This window comes from Neolamprologus brichardi, chromosome 14, assembly GCF_056152115.1.
Source record: "Neolamprologus brichardi isolate AB-2024 chromosome 14, ASM5615211v1, whole genome shotgun sequence".
Classification (NCBI taxonomy): domain Eukaryota; kingdom Metazoa; phylum Chordata; class Actinopteri; order Cichliformes; family Cichlidae; genus Neolamprologus; species Neolamprologus brichardi.
The window spans coordinates 42,276,156-42,298,279 of record NC_142117.1 but is presented as its reverse complement, the minus strand read 5'-3'; the positions used below and the strand labels follow the sequence as shown (position 1 = coordinate 42,298,279).

The window sequence follows — 22,124 nt, the reverse complement described above, 5'->3', positions numbered from 1 at the left end:
AGATCATTTGCTCACACAGCTTACAAGATGCAGATGTGCATGACATTGTATTTATAATGTCCATATTTTGAGTCCTTTACTGATCCAGCAGTCTCTGGGTGATGCGATACATTCCTTTACTCACAGTTCGACGAAAGAATAAGACGAGTGTAGATGGCTGCAAAGCAGCGATGAGTTTTCACTGTAGCAGCCCTTGGCATCAAGAACGACAGAAGAGTCTCTAACGGGTGCAGCCATTTATTTCCTCACCACATCCGGCTCATTCTCTGGACATTGAGCACCGTGAAAACTATAAAATAAGAAAAAATTGATAACCGTACAGTCCTTTTGAACTATAACAATGAGTAATAACAACAATGAGCTTAAGTGAATTCAGGTAAGTTCAAACAAGTAATTCTGAGATATACAGTCACAGATTAAATAAAACAAAAAGGGTTACTTCAAACAGCATCAAGGAGTTATACAGTTCAGTTAAATAAAATATAGCAACAGATCACCTCTTATCACATACCTCAGTCCGCTTGCCAAGGGTGCAAACTCCGGTAAACACTTAACACTTTGGCCCGTTTCTCATGGGGTGCTGCTAGCTTGCATGACACACATGTCTAGCTAAAAAATAGCACATAAGTAAGTAACGTAAGTAAAGAATAAAAGGTTTTCAGATAGCTCACAATACAAACGCAGCAACATACCTTACATTAGAAACACACTTATCATACTTATCAAAGTATTATCGTAACTTACATGGACTTTGTACAATTTATTCCTGCCGCGATAGACCGCTCCATACATGTTACGGGGCATGCCTCTGAGCACATCTGTCCTTAGTGCGACTGCGCATATAGTTCCGACAACCCCCGCAAGGATGACTTATGGTACAGATCAGCGGTTCATTACACCAAGCATAGTAGGCGGGCCCAGGTACGTACGTTCTTTTAGAGCAGAGCTACAGATTAAAAATGCCCAAGGCCCATATGAAATACTACAGAGCTCGTTGTAAACACATTAGGAAACTGATGAAGCCTCGAACCCTTTGTTCAAAGCAATGTCAATTCACGACGGTCACACGACTTAAAACCCATCAGATCCACAAACAGGCAGAAAATCATATTATTGTTTACAACATGACAACATGATTGGTAATAGAGTTATGTATTCAGAGATACAGTTAGTATACAAGATTATACATAATACTGTGTGTGTGTGTGTGTGTGTGTGTGTGTGTTTTGCTGACTCATTTTAAATGTATCTTACTGTTTTTTACAAAAAAAAAAAAGAACTACACTTTTTACACTTTTACAAAGTATAAAATTGTAAACAAATAATCAAACAAATAAATAGACCTGGTCCAGCCCTAACAAAAGGAAAGTTTGAAGCCTAATCTTGAAAGTAGAGATAGTGTCTGTCTCCTGAATCCAAACTGGAAGCTGGTTCCACAGAAGAGGGGCCTGAAAACTGAAGGCTCTCCCTCCCATTCTACTTTTAAATACTCTAGGAACAACAAGTAGGCCTGCAGAGCGGGAGCGAAGTGCTCTAATAGGGTAATATGGTACTACAAGGTCATTAAGATAAGATGGGGCCTGATTATTTAAGACTTTAAAACTGACCAGCACATTTATAACATCAAAAGACGGCCTTGCTACAGACATTAGTAAATCTAACCCTGGATGTCATATTTCACAGAAAGGTTGAAGTTAAACCTTATATTTCACAGACTTTTCTGGTATAAATTACCTCCAGAAAACAATGTTGTAGGGAAGTTAGAGGTGTTGTAGTCCATCTTCTGCAAACTGTAGTGTGAGCACTTCAGACATCCAATGTCACATCATGGAGGAAAAACAAATGTGAGGTCGATCCTGTCCTCAGGCTCTCTTTTCCTTGACCTCAGTGACATTTTTATCAGGGTCAAAGAAAGCAGGTTAGGAATAGGAATGTGGACCTGCAGGGCGTCCACAGCCAGCAGTTGTGTGAAACATCACAGTAACGTTGTGTCTCAGTGTAGTTTGCAGTGAGAAGGGAGGTATGGGTCTGTTGATGTCGAGCTGTTCTTTGTGTCCAGATGCCATGGCTATGTGGCGACGCCACCATGATGGAGATGATTGAGAAAAAGAGAGTTTTATGTCGAGAGATCAAAGCTCGTCAGCGGCCAGATAAGAATCTGTGCAAACAGGACAGTATGCCCATCTTGCCCAGCTGGAAGAGGAAGCAGCCACCGCCATACTCGGCCTCGCCCACTGCCGCTGGCCATGCTGCCGCCGTGTTCTGGGACACCGCCATCTGAAAGACAAATACTCGCGCCATGAAACACTCAAACAGTGTTGTGTAAAACGGAGAAACACAGCAATGATGATCATGATGAGGTTCCACCATGAATGCTTGAATGTGATGAAAGATGCATTTCCTTCCTTGTTTCACGAGAGCAGAGCTGCTGAAAGTCATCTGACTAAACTTCTTTCTTCCCTTCTGAGCATCTTACTCTTTTACATGAATTCAAGTTAAACTGAATCTAATAGTCATGAAAGAGCAAACGTTCTTCAGTTGTATACAGAAACTAACAGGTGGACCTGCTCCTCCTCGTGGTATGTTTGTCATTTAAAGAACAAACCACAGTAAAGCTGCAGATGTCCTGATGTGTCCATGTGTCACCATCAGAAGAATAATCAGAGAAATCAGTCGATCTGTGCAGTAATGTTCACACGCACACAGAGCCCTCTAGGAAGGAAGCTTCACCTCCAGGAAAAGGCCCCATCCAAATCAGCGTCCTCACAGAGAAAAGGGGCGTGGTTTCCCAGTGATCTAGATATTGATTAGCCAATCTGTTTCCTTGCATGGGTTAAGCAGGAAGTTGCCCCTGAGGTTACCTGATAAGCAGCTCCCCCCCCCCCCACACACACACACACACAAACTCTCACACACACACTCATGCGGGTGTTCTCCTGCCATCCAATCAGAGTCTAGAAGGGCGTGGTCATCCGGGTGTAGCAGAGCTTTCTGTCGTCTTTCTACTCGTTATTTTTCTATCTGTAAAAGACTGATTTTTTTTTAAGTCTGACGGTTGTGTAGCAGAAAAAAGTCCTTTATAAAGTATGTAACACAAAGGCTGAAAATGTTGCTTAATCGTGTTTTTATATTTAAAAGTTAAAGCTTGCTCATCGGTGTGTGACAGGACGTGACCATGTTTTATATGAAACACTTTATTCAGAGGAGAAAAGCTATTTTGAAAAGAGAATATTTTGACAGGTTGTTTGTTCGTCTGCTCTCATCAGCTGCCCCGACTGTCATCAACAACAGGGAGAGACAGCTTTGTCAGGGTCAAAGGTCACTTCTTTGGGGGCAGTAGATGATGATGACGGTCTGCAGAAAGCTTTCATTGATGAATGCAGTTTATTGATCATTGGTGAATGAGCTGATTGATTATCATGATGTCAAATCAAAGCGCTGAAGCAAAGCATTATGGGATATCAGATAAATGTAAATCAGCCTGAAGCCACGTGGCATCTGACTACAGGCAAGATGGAGGACAGGAAATCATGTGACATCAGCAGCACCCGGCATTTGACGTCAGAGCAACCTCGCTCTTGTGTAACAGAGGAGCATCTCAGCGGGGTTATAATCGAGTCATGTGACGTCTCCGCCTCAGCTGATTCTACAAACATCAACGTTTGACAGGAATTATGAGGGCCCGTTCCTCGTCGTCGTGCACGCCGCGCCTACTCGGCCACGTGTAAACGACCGCACGTGTCTTCCAATTCTGAGGTCACGTGACTTCCTGTCTGCCACAGAGGTTGACCATCTTGTCCGCAGCTGTTCTCGAAGCCATGGGGAGATTTCATATTTGGATATGCACACAAACTCTCACTCGCTGTGATCAATACGGCGTGTGATCATGTCATCTATGGCGTCCTTGTTCACGATTTGATGCTTTTTGTTCCTGTAATCAACCAAGTGCACTTCAGTTTGTAAAAGTCGATATTAAAATAAAACTTTATTAACTTGTCCTGAGAAATTTTAAGATTAATCAATGAACAGGATCAGTGTCTGTGAAACATACGATCATTCCCACGATCAGAGAAATGTTTAAATCATTGTATCTGTTCCCACCGCGCTCAGTGTCCCTGAACGTTACACAGCAGAACCACAGCAGAGTGCAGATTCTGATCCCATGATGCTGAACGCAGTTGTGCAGCCAGGTAACGTGATGATGATGATGATGATGTCCATTCCCACAAAGACTTCCTGAGCTTGCTCAGTTTGTCTTCCTCGTTTCCTCTGTGCCCGAGTGTGAGCAGCCGTAGCACAGGCTGTAGACTCAGCAGCCGGTCAGAGAGAGGGACCGACATGTACATCATTACTGTGTCACTGAAAGATGACGGTACTGTATGTGAGGTAATTACATACATGTCATGAGGGAACAGTCACATGACCTGAGAGTGTCACATGACTCCTCCATGCAACACGAAAAACTAAAATATTTTATTCTTCAAACGACACCTGGCTTAAGGCTCGGGGTGATGATGTAAAGGTCAGTCACATAAAAATCAGGTCAGTGAAGACTCATTTTGTCCACATGATGGCGCTGTTTCACTCTCATTCATGTACTTCACCTGTGGGCAGGTGTCTCTGTGACTGAGTGCTGGCACTGAATCAGGCTCCTGCTCCAGAAATCAGCTTCAGTTAAAACTCCTGAAAGACAGTTAAACTGAGTCCATTACCGTGGCAACAGACTCACCTTTTCACTGGCAGGTGTTCCCTCTGACTCCACCCTGAGTCCTGCAGCCCAACCATTTAACTGACCTTCCATTTCGTAGAATAGCTGTCAGAGATCAGAGCGAGGTTCGTATAAACACTTCACTGTAACCTCTGACCTTAACACATTCTCAGTGGGTATACCAGACAGCAGGGAGTCCACAGCACTCACTCTGCAGGATCCAGATTGGATCAGGAGCACGGACTCAGAGCGGATCAGACCGAGGTTCCCGATTTAAACGTCTCCTCCTGAAATGTTTGAACCGTGTCTGAGCGCATGCAGACAGCTCTGTAACAGATGCTGTGGGCAAACTGGCTCCGATCGTTGGATTTAAGGTCAAAGGTCACATCAGGATTCAGCTGATCTAAATCAAACTTTATTCAGTCTGTGACGATGACAGAGTGCTCTTTGTTGACCCTTTGCCCTGGTCTGTCAGGCTGAACATACTCTGAGCTGATTGGACCAGCTCGAATCTTCTGGAACAGGAAGTTCAGAGTTTGCTGAAGCCGCTTCCTGGATCAGGGTCCAGGTGAACGAGTTCAGAGTCTGTGTTTATTTTTATTGACTGTTGTGACACTGTGATGAAAATAAATCAGATTTTTAATGAACACACTTTTGCCATTTTTATCATTAAACTGGAGTCAAATAGTTTATCACTGTGGATTCAGATTCCTGGTTTTACTAGGTCAAAGAATGCTGAGTAAAACATTAGTGTCTGTTTTCAGACATAAGATTTCTCTGTGATTCTGATTTTAAATACACTTAGCAAGAATACGTCCAGCGTGTTGCAGACAGAAATATATCTCCCTCTGGAATCCAGCAGAATCTTATTGCTCTGTCGGGGAGGTCGCCTGGTTCCACAACACCAGCTCACCTTACATGCAAATAAGAAAAATACAGCATCAGCAATACGAATTTAAAAGGTGATTAAATCAAGTCCAGGAATTAAAGTGCTTCCTCTTTTTCTCTCAGCTGCTCCCTTTACAGGTTGCCACAATGGATCATCCTCATCTTTCTCACCAACCCTCTGCATGTTCTCTTTCACTGCATCCATGAACCTCTCTGAGGTCGTCTTCTTGCCTCCTGCCTGAACTCATCCTTTCTCCACATCCTGTCAGCTCTGTCTCTGCCAATCGATACAAGCTCTCATCTCGGTGGTGTCCAGCCTCACATACAGCTCACTTTAAGCCTTTTAGTTCTCCTTTGAAATCTCTCTTATCTGCACACCAAGCCTCTTAGTACTCCTGCCTACTTTCTTAATCTCCCTTTCTCATTTTTCATTTGATAAACATTTGATAAATACTTTCCAAAATCGCACCTGATAAGGGGGCAAAGACGGAGGAAGCTCTGGATGTGGTGCACAGAAACACATCATTATTCTGGAGACATGTGAAAGAAGAGATTTAGCGTCGACTCAGCTGTCGGTAAGAGCAGCAGGTTCCACTTTGCAGTGCTGCTGTGGGAGGACTGGGAGGAGGCTGTGGCCTCACACTGAGCGAGCGAGGCGGGCTGGGAAACGGTTGGAGACGATCTGAGGTGATGACAGATGAACAATTTTGTTTAAAAAAATTATTACTGGGCCAATAGAGCTCTATTAAACGTCACCTGTCACTGAGTTTTTCGGTACTTAACTCCTATGTTAAACTTAAAAATGTTGTTCGGCTCATTAAACATTCAGGGTTTGAGCGACACATCAGGATGTCACATGTTGGACTGACCAATGGGGAGACAGGTTTTGTTTTTCAGCATTTGCCACATTTACTCATTTCGCTTCACTGTGATTTAGACTGCAGCTCATTACCAGTTAAACTCTCAGATCTCCATAAGCAGGTGCCTCTTTAATGGAAATGAATATACAAACACAACTTTACTCCTCACAGTACAACAACAGGTACCTCGACTGGGTAAATAATCTGTGGATGAATGGAGATCCAAAGGGATTCGGCTTGTAGCCCATTTTACAGATGAGGAGGATGTGACTTGTTACCTGTAAGAACATCAGATACGCTGACGGAACTATAAAAGTGTCCCTTTGAGACCAAAGATAAAGAAGATATTATGCTCTGTAAGGTCTCCTCTGGACTGACAGAGCAGAGCAGAGCAGGAATTGACTTTTGTGACACAAACAAGGCGATCAGAGCTATTTTGTCCAAACCCAGTTATATTCTTAAAGAATTTAAGAATGAGAAGATTAGGGTTATACAAAGAAGATATATTTCTCTTCCCCTAAAAGTAAACATCAAAATAATAAATACGATTTTTATAAGATCACGTGTTTTTTTACTGTGAATGGGTTCAAGCTTTTTGGAACGGCACGTGGAGCTGCATGCAGTCCAGGGCGACTCCATCGTCGGGATTGATAATAACATCTGCATTCTGTTATGAACGATACCTTTTTCTCCATAAATGTAGATGCTGTGAAGCTTAACTGTGTATGAAAAGATGGCTGAATGAAAAACTCCCAACTGCTCTGTTTTATTCTACTTTTCTTCTTTTGACGTACAGTAAAGGACTTTTTCTCTTCACATTTTGTGTTGACCTTTGTTACACTGTAACAGTTTTTTCTTTTTTATAATCTTTCATCTTTGTTTCTTTAATCATTGTTGGACTGATGTTCATAAATACATTTCAGTATGATAACATCGTTTTTTGGATAAATGTCCTCTGACGTTTTAAATGTACCTCTTTTATGTTAGGATGAATTATGATTTTTTTTCTAGTTTTCTCATTTTTCTGATGACGTCGCCGCAGACGCTCTGGGTGCGCACGCTCAGTTAATTTGTTGAGCGCTTCACCTTTCCTCCAGCAGGCGGCGGTCCTCCCACGAAGAAGGAGAAGAAGAGAGATTCGCCTTCTGACCCGGAAGTAGCCATCGCGTCAGACCGCCATGTTGGCTGCAAAGAGAGCGGGGAATCATCCCGCGCAGAGTGTATTCGTCTGACCTCTGACCCGGGCCGGCTGACCCGAACCCTCCTCGGTCGGTTCGTCCTCCGAAAACGTGTGCGCGCGGGACAAAGACAACATGGCGGCCCTGAGCACGTTCTCTTCGCAGGTGGAGCTGATCATGGAGGTAGCCGTGGGGAGCGCTGTGCACGAGCTGGGAAGGGAGGGCGCGCGAGCGGAGCACGGCCAGGTGAGGAGCTTAGGTGAAGATTATGTGAGAGCAAAATCCGCCGTCACTTCCGGTTTCGCGTTAAAAACATGCTACAAAAAATAAGGGATGAGGGTAAAAAACACGTATTGGCCCCGCCCACTGACACGCAGGAGACGCCTGGAGGCAGGTGTTTGATCTTTGACCCAGGTATATGCAGCTCTGAAGTGCGCATGCCTTCAGGTTTGTCCAGAAGTGTGGTGCACGCGCATGGTATAGCTGTAACTGCTCACATGACCACAGGTCAGGCTGTACGTAAACGGATCTGTTCGCAGCCTCACCTTCACCTGCCGCAGGTGACGTCATCATCCTCTACTTAACCTAAACAGAAGCTTAAGGTTAAGAAAACAGCACCGAACCTTAAAGGTGCAGCCTCGCTAACCACCCTCAGTAGAAATGAGGCATCATGGCGTCATCTGTAAACAGCTGGGGCTGCGTCACCGGGCTCAGCACACAGCTTTGGGGGGAGCCTGTGTTTAGGAAGGCCTGGAAATGCATTTTGTGGTCATTGTGCATGCACCAACTGTCCACAGAATAAAAAGATAAATAAAAGCAGAGAAAATCTGTGAACGACATCTTCACATGACTGAGCGTGCAGGTGAAGAGCTGTGGAAACGGCGTCCTCGGTGAAGCGGTTCCACGTCTGGATGGTTTCGGTAAGAAGTTTGTCTCAGCACTGTCGGTGTTCGTGCCACAGGCCGACAGTCAGGCATTCGCACTGAAAACGTGCTGCGTGTCATGGAGAACACTCACTGCAAGCATCAGTCTCCGAGAGAGTCGGCATGTTGTGACATCAGGGTGAACTCCTCAGGTGGATGTGGGCGGGGCCTGTCTGCAGGTTGTGTAATCAGAAATCAGTTACGCTCGGGTCCTCAGATCAGATGTTTTACCTGTTCCACCTGTGCATCTATCATGTCACCCATGCGTCTGTGCTGCAGGCTCACCTGTCCACCGTGCTGGGGGGCGTGGCCAGAGAGGCAGTCCGTAAAATCTGCAGAGTCTTCAGGGAGCTGTATGCGAGCGTAGAGGCGGAAAATGAAGCTCTCAGGGCAGAACTGAGTTGCCTCGGAAACACACCCGGCGCTTCGAGGATGGCCAAACCGTCGGTGAAGTTCAGCCCGGCAGGTGAGACCCAGGGTCAAAGGTCGAACAGTCATTTGGCTCAAAAGCCTGGGTTAAAGTCTCACAGGAAACTCATTGGTTTCTCCTGCAGATGCACCCGCCCTGTCTCTGGATGTCCAATCAGCTGCTGCCACTGCTGCTGTGGCTGTGGTCATCCTCAGCCCGCCGATGCACGCACCAGTCACAGGCCAGAGCGATCTGACCGCACTGCAGAACGGCGCTGTGAGTGTTTTGGACATGACGCACTTCTCTGCAGATCCTCAGGTGTCACGTGATATGATCCAGCCCGCAGATGTGACATCACTTCCTGACTGTGAGGATCAGCCGGCCGCTGAGCTTCCAGGTGATGAAACCCACGAAGAGCAGTGTGACGCTGTGAGTGACGACAGCTGCTTCAAACTGGTTGATTGACTGGTTGATGGTTCTGTATGTGGTGACCGATAATACCATCGCGTTTTCCAGGCAGCAGAGACGAAGTCTGAACCTGCAGGACAGAAACACGATGATCAGCAGGTGCCCGGCGGTCCGACAGGTGAGCGCTCTGCTACTTTTAAATACTGTACGAACCACAGGTAAGCCTGTGGTGTGAGAGCGATGTGCTCTAACGGCGTGATGCGCTACGTTAAGATGGGGCCTGATTAGTCAAGACCTAGCACGTGAGGATCTCGATGATGTCGTCCTTCAGAACAGCTGATGGTCCAATAATCAGTCGCTTCTGTTTGTCAAACCTGCAGCAGCGTCTCTGACTTCCTGTCTTACTGTTCAGGTGTGAGCGAGGAGCAGCAGAAGGAGCAGGAGAGGAGGCGGAGGAGGGAGCTGTACAAGGAGAAGCGGTTTTTCTGCGAGCTGTGTGACAAAGGCTTCCATCAGAAGCACCAGCTGCTGAAGCACGCCGCGTGCCACCTGAAGCCGTTCCCCTGCAGCTCCTGCGACAAAGGTTTCTACAAAGCGCAGACGCTGCAGCGCCACCTGCTCGCCCACCGTCTCCGCGAGGCGCAGGAGAGCGACCCAGACAAGCTGCTGCGCTGTGACCAATGCGACAGGAAGTTCAGGCTGCCACGTCAGCTTCGAGCGCACCAGGCCTGTCACCGGCTTGAGAAAACGCCGCTCAAGTGCTACGCATGTGACCGCACCTTCACCTCCAGTGGGGCGCTGCGATACCACGAGGTGTCGCACGCCAAAGTCAAGCCCTTCATGTGCGACGTCTGCGGAAAGAGCTTCACGCGCAAGAAGAGCCTGCGCGAGCACCAGACCGTGCACACCGGGGCACGGCCATACTCCTGCCAGACCTGCGCCAAGAGCTTCTCCACCGCCAGCAACCTGCGCGTGCACAAAAGGTCGCACTCCGAGGAACGCCCGTACAAGTGCGACGAGTGCGACAAGGCCTTCAAGTGCCGGATGGGGCTGCTGCAGCACCGTGTGGTCCACTCGGGGGAGAAGCCCTTCACCTGTCCCACCTGTGGCCTGAGTTTCGGCCTCAAATACAACTTCCAGAGACACCTGAGGCTGCACAGCGGGGAGAAGCCCTTCAGGTACGAGAACGATCACGTATGTTTTCTGTCTCGGCGAGGCTGTTTCGGTATTTGACAGAAATCTCTGCTTTTTATTGGCTCAACATCTGACAAAAAACACACCTGAACGATCGAGGGTCACATACGCACGCTGCTGCAGGCTGCACTCTGACCCTCGGGCGAAGCGCTTGCCTGTGTCTCTTAACGTACCTGAGTGAGGTGCACAGGTGAACGGCATCAGCGCGGTCTTAGCAGGAAGACCAGACTTATGCGACTGCAGGTGAACTGATTAAAGAAGGTGATTTTATGAGTGCTTCAGTGTGACGTCACACATGAAGCAGAGGCGGGTTGTTTGCTGACATCCACCAACAGAGCGCGGCGCGGCGCGGCGCTGCAGGCAGACACGAGCCAGCGTCAACGTTCCTGCTCCGTTCATTCGGTTCAGTTCAGGTTTATTTATGTGGGGCCAGCTTGATTAATACAGTAAAGCACTGCAGACGCCCTGTGAGCGAGCACGCGGTGAACACGTGTTTGTGTGTGCTGATCACTCAAAACATCAGATCGTGTTGATTTCTGTGTGTCGTCTTCTTTAACCTCTGACCCTTCCTCACCTGTCCTTCCTTCCTCAGGTGTGATCAGTGTGGCGAAGGCTTCACTGGGACCTGGGCTCTGAAGACTCACATGCTCGTTCACGGCGTGGCAAAGCCGTTCATGTGCGACCTGTGCGGAAAGACGTTCTTCTACAACTGCCAGCTGCAGAAGCACCAGCAGCTGGTTCACGGCAGCGGTGGCGATCGGGGAAAGTCCGGCGGGGAGGCGGGCAGGCGGCGTTCCACCGGAGTCAAACCGTTCAGCTGTAAAGTCTGTCCAAAGAGCTTCAGCAGCAGCAGCTCGCTGCGCACGCACGAGAAGAGCCACGCCCAAAACAAAGAGTTCACCTGCGACACCTGTGGGAAAGCCTTCCACCTGCGTCACCTGTACCTGTACCACCTGAGGCAGCACAGCGGCGACCGGCCGCACGTCTGCGCCGTCTGTCACAAAGGCTTCCTGCTGGCATCGCAGCTGAAGCAGCACGAGCTTCTGCACACGGGTGTCAAACCTCACCGCTGCGAGCACTGCGGCAAAGAGTTCAGGACGCCTCAGAACTACCACCGCCACCTGCTGGTGCACACCGGCGAGAAGCCGTATGAGTGCGCCGTGTGTGGCCGCAAGTTCCGCCAGTCCAACCAGCTGAAGTCTCACATGCAGATCCACACCGGTGTCAAGCTGTACTCGTGCGAACGCTGTGGGCGGGGCTTCTCCGACTCACGCCAGCTCAAGAAACACCGCTGTGGAGACGGCGAGCACGACTCGCTCGATTCTGCCAGCAAGCACAGGAAGCAGGCGGACGCGTTCCCATGGACGCACGAATATACGGCACAGTGACGCAGAAACAGGCCAGCGGGAAAACCCAGACAATTCCCGCTGACTCCACCCCCCGTGACTGTGTGCGGCACATCAGATTGTGTTCAGGGGGTGTGTCCATCCACCTCTTGAAGCCGGCATTGATTGGCCGGTTTGTTGCTTTGGGGTTTCTGTTTTTTTATCCCCTGTTAAAGACACAGGAAATGTTTGATCTCTGCTGCAAAACCACCTCGCACTCGCCGCACGCCCCCCCATGTCTCGGGTTGAGTAGCTGGGCCCCGACAGCATCTCCAGCCTCAGGAGGTAACATGACAACTCTTCTAAACGGACTGTGACTCTCACCTGGCGTCTCACCTGGTCGTGGTGATTTAAGTTCAGCTGCCAAAATCAAACAGACCGTGACCTCAGTCGGTGACAGAAGAGGAATCAGCAGCTCTAATAAACATTTAGTTTGTTTCATCTGTGAAGAAATGACTTTGCTGTGTTTCGCTGTGTAGAATAAAACTCCTCCTTTGACTGACGAGCTTTTATTGGAGCTGCTGCTTCAAAAGGATTTTTCTGCCCTCGATAAACGTGAAGTAATAATTCAGATTAAAATGCAGCTGCAATGTGTCAAAGGTAATGTCTACCAATCAAATACATTTTGTACATTAAATTCAACGACTTATGCAGCTAAAGCTAAAACTTACATGTGATTAGTTAAAGTCACGCTGTGTGTATGAGCAGAGTCTTCATCCAGGAAGTAGGTTCGAATCAGACAGCTGTGCAGACATTAAGCACATACGTGATTAATATCAGTGCAGCTCTTATGCAACGATTCTCCATAGCAACAGGTGAGTAAAGAGCGGAGCTCCCGTTTAATCCATGAACGTGATGTTGATCTGCAAACATCAGAAGAGACCAGCTTTAATCAGACATTTATCCAGCTTTCATTTTCATTAGTAGATGAAGCTCAGGAGTGAGAGACAAATGATGAAGCTCAGATTTGACCTTTTGATTTAATGTTTATAGGTAATGATCAGCTGACAGGATGCAGATGCTGAAGATAAATAAAGAGACAGTGTGGACATGTCTCTGCAGCAGTTAGTACCTACAGTTCAGCATATCTGAAGATGAAACAGAACATGTGCTATGACTGCATTTAGAACCTGTTAGAGTGCTGAACATTCACAGGACTGTGGAGGCTGCACTGACCTCACTGTCATATTCAAAAAACCAGTTTGAGATGAGCTGTGTGATCGTGCTGACAGCAGCATCAGAAAATGGTATACCGTGGTCATAAACCCACAGACGTGGTCAGCAATAACACTCAGGTAGGCTGTTAAACGATGTTCAGCTGGTACTGACAATCTGCCCTGCACCATCACATCAGGAGCAGTCTGAGCACCGGTGCAGGCAGGGTGGATCCATACTGTCATCTTTACACCAAACATTTAAATTTTGCTGCAGAAATCATGATCAAATCGGAAAACATTTTTTCATTTTGTGGTCCAATTTTGGAGAGTCTGGGAACTGCAGCCTCAGTTTCCTGTTCAGGTGTTGTAGGGATTGCAGCCAATCATCTTCTCGGAGGAGCGGCTAACAGCTTCACTCTGCTTTGGTGCTTGGCAGAGACAGCAGCTTACCAGGTGGCAGTGATGGCCAAATGAAGCTTTCTGAAGCTTGTATTGAAAAACGGTTCATTACTCTTTTCAACACAGTCCTCTCTGGTGACATCTGGTGGCCAAACATATGAAGAGCAGCTTGAATCCACAAAATAAAACCGACTGCTTCGTAATGATTGCCCACAGAGTGGAGTTCTGTCTGATATTGGGCCGCTGCTGTGTTGCTTTGAACGTGTATTTTGGGGGGTTAAAAAAATGTGTTTTATTTGTTTAATAAATAATTATGACCAGTAAACTCTCCTTGTTTAAACATATTTCTGACCTGGGGGTAGAATTGATTGTGAAATGGAAAATGCTTATGGACTTGCAAATTAAAAACATGATGCATTTAAGGTAACCCTTTTCATTTTTATTTAAGAAGAGAATTAGTTCCACTGTGCGATGGCCGAACCTGCTCCTTTTCGTGGAGATAATTTCTCCTGCATTAAGGAAAATCCCTTCACGTGGCACAGAGGAGGCTGGAGTGCAGAGAAACTGGTAGAGATGCAGTTGTACAGTCTACCTGGGCCCCACCAACTATCAGCTAAAGAGAATAAATACATTCAATTGCTGCACATTTGGCAGACTATTTTTTTTTCTAAAGTTATTTGATCATATTTATATTACGAAAAGCAGATTTTTGACATTTTGTTTTTCCCGTTTTCAGATAAAATAAACGCACAAAACAAAAGCAAACAACAAGAACACAAAGCTGGAAAACCCACCAGATCGACCAAAATCTACTCAAAATACTCCCACACAACAGAACCTCCTCTCTTCCTCGCTGGCTCCAAATCTCTCAGTAGAAATATCAGTGGTTCGCTATCTGTCACCATCAAAACTCCACAAATCCCGTGAATGAGTCGCTTCCTTATAAACCATTGAATCAAACACCGGAGCAGTCAGGCTCTAAATGAAGCTTCGGACGTCACTGATCACGTGACTCTGGCCAAACGAATCAAGCGTCGACACAGTGCTTCTGAAGCAGTGTGTTGATTTTTTTTGACACACGCACCGGAGCGTCAGCTTCAAGCGGGTCATCACTATCAGGTGGTAACAGAGAAAGTAAGGACTGATCCAATGATGAAGGAGTAAAAAGAATATGCTGCCTTACAGAGGGCAGGATGGCTATGTTAGTGTCATTGAGTCATTCTGTCAGAATCCTCGAACCACAGGCTGAGGAGGAGTGGCAGCAGTCTTCCACTCAGAGCTCATTAACCAGCCATAGATCCAGGCAGAAAGCCTGACTGGCTCCTGCATTTCAGCAACTCGTCTTTACGGCAGTGGTGGGAGTAGATTTACTATTTAACATCTTAAGTATCATAATTAACTGCAATACTTGTGTGGTTTTAGTACTAAAGACTGCCCAAAACAATTAATGGCTGCCCTCTAACACCCCTTGGGACCATCGCCAGGTACATCACAGCTGACCCCTCGCACCACCTGACGGCACTCAGGTCAGTCAGGTCCCACACCTGCAGACTCACAAACAGCTTATTCACCTGGGCCATTCAAACTGTAAACAAACACTCCTCTTGTCTGTAATTTATTCCTGATGTCTTACTTATTATATTTTTATTCCATGCACAGTCGGTGTGGAGCACCCACACTTGAAATACATGTACAATGACAAAAAAGGCTATTCTATTATGGGTTTGCTGCGGTATCTCTGGTTTGTGTACGTTATTTACAGTAAATAGAAAAAAAAAGAATTGGGTTAATCCACGAAGAAGAAGAAGACGAGAGCGACGAGAGAGAGGGAGGGAAAATTGTTTTGGTCCAAAGCGCATGCGCATTGTGCCAACAGCCTGTTCACGCGGGTGTTCAGTGCTAGCCGATTAGCTGCAGTAAAGTCGGTTAAACTCCGGCAAACTCAGACAGTCTTCGTGCAGCCGTTGGTCTCAGGTAAAGCGTGGCAGTTTCCCATGAGCCCCGTTTGTTTCCGGGGTGAAAAAATAAGTTTGGCGCTGTTTTTCCCGCGGTTTAATCCGCCAACGAACCGCTGCTAGTTCGGACATAACACGAAGCTAACGTCAGCGTCAACGGAAGCTTTAAACGGCCCGGCTGCTCAGGTGAGTCCAAGTAATCGTGACGGCATACTTCCGAAACACAGACACCTGGGCTAGCTGAACTTTGACCCCGTTAGGTGCTGTTGTAGGAATGGATTGTTTACTGGCTCGCGGAACTTGGGGTCAGAGGTCAGTAGCGGGCTCTAGCTGCCACAAGGGGGAGTATTGAGCAGTAATCGAGTACGTTTCCTTTGACAGCTCAATCCTGGAGAGAGGAAGTACAGCACTACCTGTCTCATTGAGTTCCTCTTTGTTTAGGTCCTTCCTTGCTGAGCTGTAACGTCGAAGAGGAGGAAGATGTCTCCGGCGTCAGAGGTTGAGGGCTCGGACGTAGGGGGGCGGGGCCAGGAGACTACGCTGTCCAAAGAAGACTGTCTGTGTCCCGTCTGCCTCGAGATCGTCATGGAGCCCGTCACTCTGCCCTGCACACACACCTTCTGCAAGGTAACATGCACACACAATGAGTGCGTGTAGCTCAGGTGTGTTAAGTTACCTGCACGACCAGCAGGTGTGTGCACAGACAGGTTAGGGGGTGTGCGTGCGTGTGCCGCAGTAGTCAGGACCTTTTTTGTGTGTGTTTCCGTTTTGTCCTTGAATGACATCATCAGGCTTCATTTCCTGTGACTGAAGACGTGGTTTAAAATAAAGGTAATTATAACTGACCCGCTGAGAGCTTCAGCTCCACCAGTCACACACCTGCATTCTAATCTGAACAGGCCAGCAGCAGCCAATTAAATGGCCAATCAGTGACTGGACTGATGGCGTTTAGCCTCCAGAGCTGATGTTCATGTCAGAGGTCAAAGGTCTGCTGGATGCCAGCACCTTCAGCCTGACCTCACACATTACAGTCATATGACTTCTCCTCAGGCTGCTCCGGCAGAACTAGGCCTGACTGTGTGTGTACCTGTGCAGGTGTGCTTCCTGGAGTCGGTGGATAAAGCCACGCTGTGCTGTCCCATGTGCAGGAAGAGGGTTTCCACCTGGGCTCGGTTACACAGCAGGAACAACACGCTAGTGAACGAGACACTGTGGAGGCGGATCCAAACCTGCTTCCCCCGGCAGTGCGAGCATCGCCTCAGCGGGCAGGGTGAGGCCGAGGACCCCCACTCAGGTAACGCGGACACAAGTCTTTGGCTCAAAACTGCTGTTTGTGAGGGGAAAAGGTACTGCTTTTGTAAAGGGTGAGGGGCAAACAGCATGTTTGATGGAAGCTCAGAAAAAGAAGGATTACTCTGAAATGTGAACTATGCAGAGCTGCTTTCTTATAGGTCAATGTGATGTTGAACCCACTCTGTGTGTGTGTGTCTGTGTGTGTGTGTCTGTGTGCGCGCGTGGGCAGCATTGGTGTGTTTCCGCAGAGTTAGTGAACCTGGAGAGCTGAGGCAAGAGTATGAGGACCAGATCACCAAAGTGAGTTCAACACACACAGTCTTTTGCTCTGGATGTGTGAGGACGTGCAGAAGCCTCAGTGTTGCACAAGAACCCCGGGGACTTAATTTGGACCCCATAGAAATGGATGTTAAACCACTAATGAGGCACACATGGCTGTTTACAGGCATTGTGACGTCAAGGCTGCTCTAATGTGGGCCAAAGCTGACCAGTAAATATTTAGGGAACTGTAGGAAGTGAAGAGACGAATAATTACTGCTGATGAGCCGGGTCAGAGCTGGCAGTGTGTGTCCACATGTGTGGAGAAGTGGGCGCGTTGCTGCTGTGCAGGGCAGCAGCTGATGAGGGGCTACAGGTTTGATGGCGAGGAGATAAAACCCTGTGACTGTTCTACTTTTACAATTATTTTTTTAAATGTGTTTCGTAGCAGCTGTGAGTAGGCGCCCCATGCCCCCCTTTAGATTCACCCCTGTTTGCTTCCACATGTGATATCTGCCTTCAGTCTCAGTAAGGCTCTGCCTCTTTACGCTTGGTGGTATAAACAGACTCCGCCTCCACGTTAAACCCTGCCAGCATCATCGCTGCTGCTGTTGTGTTTTTGATGTGGTCAGACGTCTTATTCACAGGCTGTCATAATGTTCATCCTTGGTAATAATTTAAGTTATTAAGATGTGTCATTGTGTACCTTTGTTTATGAGTTTATGCTAATGTGTACTTTTACTTTACAATCTGTAATAAATGATCTAAATCACTGATAAAACTTAAATACCTCAAATCTTGGTTCAAATGAGGAAAAACTAAATTAAATTTAGCATCTTTCACCATAAATGCTGTTGTTGAGTGAAAGCTGACCGCTCAGCCATTGGTGGGCGTGGCCATAACACATCTGTAGTTATTCTCACCTGTGACTGAAGCTCTCAGCCTGCAGTAGCACCCTCCAGTGGGTTAAACACATATTCTCCTGTGTGTGTGTGACTTTCACATGTCTGTGCTCTCACGCTGATGTCTCGGCCTAAAGGTCTGAGAAGGTCCTGGAATTTCCTCATAATGTGCAGGAGATCTGTTGTGATGATGGCCTGTGGTTTGTGTGTCATCTGCCCCAAAGAGGAAGCCGATTAGATACTGATGGGTGTAAGGGTCCGTCCGCATCGGACCTCCTGATGAACACACTTTGGTCATTCAGGTAAATCTCAGGTGTGTCTGTCCTCTCTCAGCTGACCGAGGAGAAGCGGGAGCTGCAGGAGGAGGAGAGGAAGGCCAGTGAGGAGTACATCCAGAGGCTGCTGGCTGAGGAAGAGCAGCTGCTGCGGGATGAGAGGAAGAGGAGGGACGAAGACGAGCGGCTGGCCAGACTGCTCAGTGATCAGCTGGTCAGTGGTTGGTCCACACTGGGAGAGGCTTATAGATACAGATGCCGCACAGAAAATCCCCAATATTTGATTAAAAATCAGAAACTCTGAAGCGTCTCGGCTTGTTAACCAGCGATCAGTTGGTAGATTCTTTCTCTGAGGAAATTTATTTCCCTCTCTTTCCCTCCTCGGCAGAACCCTCCTCCCGAGGACAGGGGTCATGTTGCTGTGACACCACTGAAGAAGAAGAAGGCGGCCTCTGTGGGACACATCGAGAAGTAAGCGACTGTTTTAAAGATCAAGGTCATTGAGAAAGACTGGTTAGAGTCACATGACCTGGAGTGTGTCAAAGTAAACTTTATTGTCATTTCTGCTATATACAGTACAGTATATAGAGAAGAGACGGCGAGGCTCCAGCTCCATTCAGTGCAAAACAACAATAATAGGAAGAGTAAGAAATAAATATACACTTAAGCTAAAAAGGATCAATAACAGTCTAACTTTACATTTTATAATTCAGATTTAAAGTGGCCTTGAAGTGACCAACGTAGCAGCTTTCCAGTTCACAGTATGAGTGATTTAAAGTGATCAACATGAGCAGGATTGTCCACAGAGCACATCTGTCTTTACAAAGGCAGTAGTATGTGGAGTGCAATAGACTCAGTTAGTGGTTTGTGTGGGAGAGCTGGTAGTGAGGTCAGGAGTCTGAAGCTATCTTGCAGTCTGGAGGATCGGGCCCAGATGCTGCGATAGTGTCCGCCGGATGGAGGAGGGAAAAGACTGAGGGGTCACGCACGATGCAGGAGGCCTTACTGATGCAGCGTTTGTGAAAGACGTCCTGTAGCAGAGGGAGAGATGTTCCGATGAGCCGTTGTAGCCGGCAGTTTCCAAACCAAATGGGCATGCAGCTCGTCAGCTCTGTGGTGCTCCTGTAGAACGTGGCGAGGGTAGGAGGAGGGAGGCTGGCCCGCTTCAGGTTTCTCAGGGAGTGGAGGCGCTGCTGGCCCTTTTTGGTGATGGAGGTGGTGTTAGGGGTGCAGGTGAGGTGAGATGTGCACTCCCAGGAACTTGGTGCTGTTAACAGTCTCTACTGTGGAACCGTGGATGCTGAGTGGTGTGTGGGTGGAGCGAGTCTTCCTGAAGTCAACGACCATCTCCGTGGTTTTGTCCACATTCAGCGACAGCTTGTTCTCACTGGTCTGACTTCCCTGGTGGGGGGAGGGGGTGGCTTTGTATGTCTCACATTAGCGTACAGTAGGCCAGTTGTCCTGTTTCTCCGTGTGGGACCAGTCACACACAGTCCAGTGTGACATGGTCAGGCTCTCCACCTATAATAACGAAGGCCTCGGGCTGTTGTGTCTGACGTCAAACTGAAATTAAAATCACTGAGCAGGAAGTGCCTCCTCAAACCGTGGACAAACGACTCACTGTGTCGGGAACGCCATCTGTATGACCTCACACATCTCTACTTGTTGTTTCAGGTTCCTGTGCCCCCGAGTGGCTCCGCCCAGCTCCACCTGCAGCTCCGCTTCCAGCCTCGTGTCCAACAAGGTGAGTTTGAACTTCTGTTCAGTTCAGTGTTGTTTATATAACACCAAATCACAACAGCCTTCCTGTTTCAGGAGAACATCCTTGTTTCAGAGGCAGCGCTACCGGCAGAACGAAGACCACCTCAGCTGGATTATTATGGGCCTGAGACTGAGCTCCGCCCACCCGAGGAGGTGGCCAAGCGTCAACCGGGGAGTCAGGCAATCAGAGACGGAGGATGCTCATCAGTGAAGAGGAAGAGCTCGGAGCTGGAGGCCACAGAGGAGGCGACAGCAGACACCAAGCGAGTCTCTGCCCATTTCCTTGGCTCCTCCTCCTTCTCCTTGCTGGAGGCGGCCGAACAGGAGCTACAGGAGAGGAGGAGGCAGGAGGAGGAGGACAGGCGGCTCGCTTTCATCCTGCAGAAGCAGCTCGACCAGGAGGAGAAACGGCGTGCCACTGACAGAAGCAAAGGCTCCACAGACGCCTACCAGCTCCGCCCACACCGACGAGCCGAGGAAGAGGAGGGCTGCACTTCCATCATGCCAGGAAGACCCTGCAGGAGAACGCCAAAGAACTGCACCGCCAAGCCCTCTGGCTCCTCCTCCTCCTGCTCAGGGAAGGGGAGCAAACAGACTCTTTTGACGGAGATGTTCTCCACCTTCAGCAGCTGAGGTGTCCTCTGCATGAATAAATTGAGCTGTCAACCTGAGCGCTGTTGTTACTTTAAAACACATCCTGACCAGACAGGTGGACACGCCTCTTACCTGTGAGTCGTCATGGTGAGCACACGGCGGTCCACAGATTTGATGGCAGTGACCGCCCACTGGGGAATCGTGAACAGAGTTCATGTGTTTTACTTTGAAAAGTTCTGCTGGAGAATGACTTCCTGCCTCTGCACGTCATTCAGCTGCAATGCTTCTTCCTCATTGGTGGAAGCGCTGGCGAGGACTCGGTGCCGTCAGGTTATTTTTACCCGTTTGCCAGATGACACCGAGTCACCATTATATTTCCAGCCCCAGCTTCTGTGACTCCGCCCAGAGCCCACGTCTGGTTGATGATTTGTCAGGTGGTGTGAATGTGTCTCCTTGTTGTTGCTGATGTCACTGGTGTCACGTGATAGGATGTGAGGAACTGTGGATACGATGCATGCTGACTGCAGTGGGTCATGTGACATCTGATTTATTTTTATGGTTTGAATGTTGAAAGTGGGAGTTTCTGTTTGTCCCAGGGTCACCTGAATGCAGCACTCACCCGGCCGCGCCATACAGTGGGAGGGGTTAAAGAGGCTGCCGTGCCAACCTGTTTGTCATTTGTTTTTCTGAGAAATAAAACATCACCATCATCGTTTCCTGTTTTCTGACACTAACGAACGAGCAGCTCCCCATTCACTATTTTGCCCAAAGGAACGTCGGCAGACAGACACCCAGGGTTCAAACCACCGACCCTCCCCTTACAAGATGATGTGACGATTATCGGTGGAGCCTGTTGGGTCTAAATCAGACCCCGCTGATCCCAGAACTTATTCCCATGAAAGAAAGACAAGGCAACAGCGATCGATCTTTTTACTTGCAAGGGAGGCCTGTCGGTATCTTAGTTCATCACAAAATGACCTCCCCGACTGCCCCCTCTCGCTCCCTTTTATTGGCAACGTTCACACAATAAACAATAGTTTACAACACGTACCTTCCCCACGTAACCCCCCTTGGTTACAAATGACAAGGCACTGTGTGTGTGTTATGTGAGAATGTGTGTGTGTGTGTGTGTGTGTGTGGCACGCTGCTGATCAAAGGGTCATATAACATAAAAGCACAGGAACATCCTTGGTCATGAAGAGGGCAATCTCCCCTCACCCTAGATAACACAATGAAGCCCTACAAAGGGGAGGAAGTTTACCACATCAAACAGACCTTCACAGAGGGTGTTCCTGTGATCAGAAACACTACTGCCCCCCTCCCAGAATCTTAAGGATCTGGGGAGGGGAGGACAGAAAGGATTCTTTAAACCTATGTACAAATGGCAAACATAAGAATGACAATATTAAACAATTCACCCTGACAGAGCCTCTATGACATCACGTGGTCTCACAGTAGAGTTGTATGTAGATCTGCACATACAGCTGTGTGTGTGTGTGTGTGTGTGTGTGTGTCTAACACATTAAGCACTGACATTAAATACGTGAATAAACGAAAGCCGTGTGAAACGATCCAGC

The 22,124-nt window shown here is 47.9% G+C and overlaps 3 protein-coding genes across 5 annotated transcripts in view; all 3 read left to right on the top strand.

The window, feature by feature from the left end:
* nyap2a (neuronal tyrosine-phosphorylated phosphoinositide-3-kinase adaptor 2a) overlaps window positions 1-5,355 on the top strand; it is a 38,750-nt gene extending 33,395 nt beyond the window's left edge. For both annotated transcript variants that reach the window (XM_006809169.2, XM_006809168.2), the window contains one exon: window positions 2,060-5,355. In XM_006809169.2, coding sequence (XP_006809232.1) covers window positions 2,060-2,281 — 222 coding nt within the window. In that variant the 3' untranslated portion in view covers window positions 2,282-5,355. The remainder of the gene's footprint in view (window positions 1-2,059) is intronic.
* A 2,262-nt stretch (window positions 5,356-7,617) lies between these two features.
* LOC102778873 (uncharacterized) lies at window positions 7,618-13,861 on the top strand. 2 transcript variants are annotated; one of them, XM_006809171.3, is made up of 6 exons: window positions 7,618-7,880; window positions 8,837-9,023; window positions 9,112-9,395; window positions 9,483-9,552; window positions 9,787-10,552; window positions 11,161-13,861. In XM_006809171.3, exons 1-6 carry the CDS (start codon window positions 7,770-7,772, stop codon window positions 11,954-11,956), a joined length of 2,214 nt encoding a protein of 737 aa, XP_006809234.2. In that variant the 5' UTR covers window positions 7,618-7,769; the 3' UTR covers window positions 11,957-13,861. The 2 variants fall into 2 exon arrangements, with proteins under 2 accessions (XP_006809234.2, XP_087707504.1); XM_087851378.1 differs by lacking the exon at window positions 7,618-7,880 and having other exon boundaries at window positions 7,907-9,023.
* Window positions 13,862-15,374: 1,513 nt separating this feature from the next.
* rnf168 (ring finger protein 168) lies at window positions 15,375-21,294 on the top strand. Its single transcript, XM_006809172.2, has 8 exons — window positions 15,375-15,650; window positions 15,906-16,091; window positions 16,560-16,758; window positions 16,987-17,057; window positions 18,251-18,406; window positions 18,581-18,663; window positions 19,867-19,936; window positions 20,008-21,294. The coding sequence occupies exons 2-8, from the start codon at window positions 15,945-15,947 to the stop codon at window positions 20,584-20,586; spliced, it is 1,305 nt and encodes a 434-aa protein (XP_006809235.2). The 5' UTR covers window positions 15,375-15,650; window positions 15,906-15,944; the 3' UTR covers window positions 20,587-21,294.
* The last annotated feature ends 830 nt before the right edge of the window (window positions 21,295-22,124 follow it).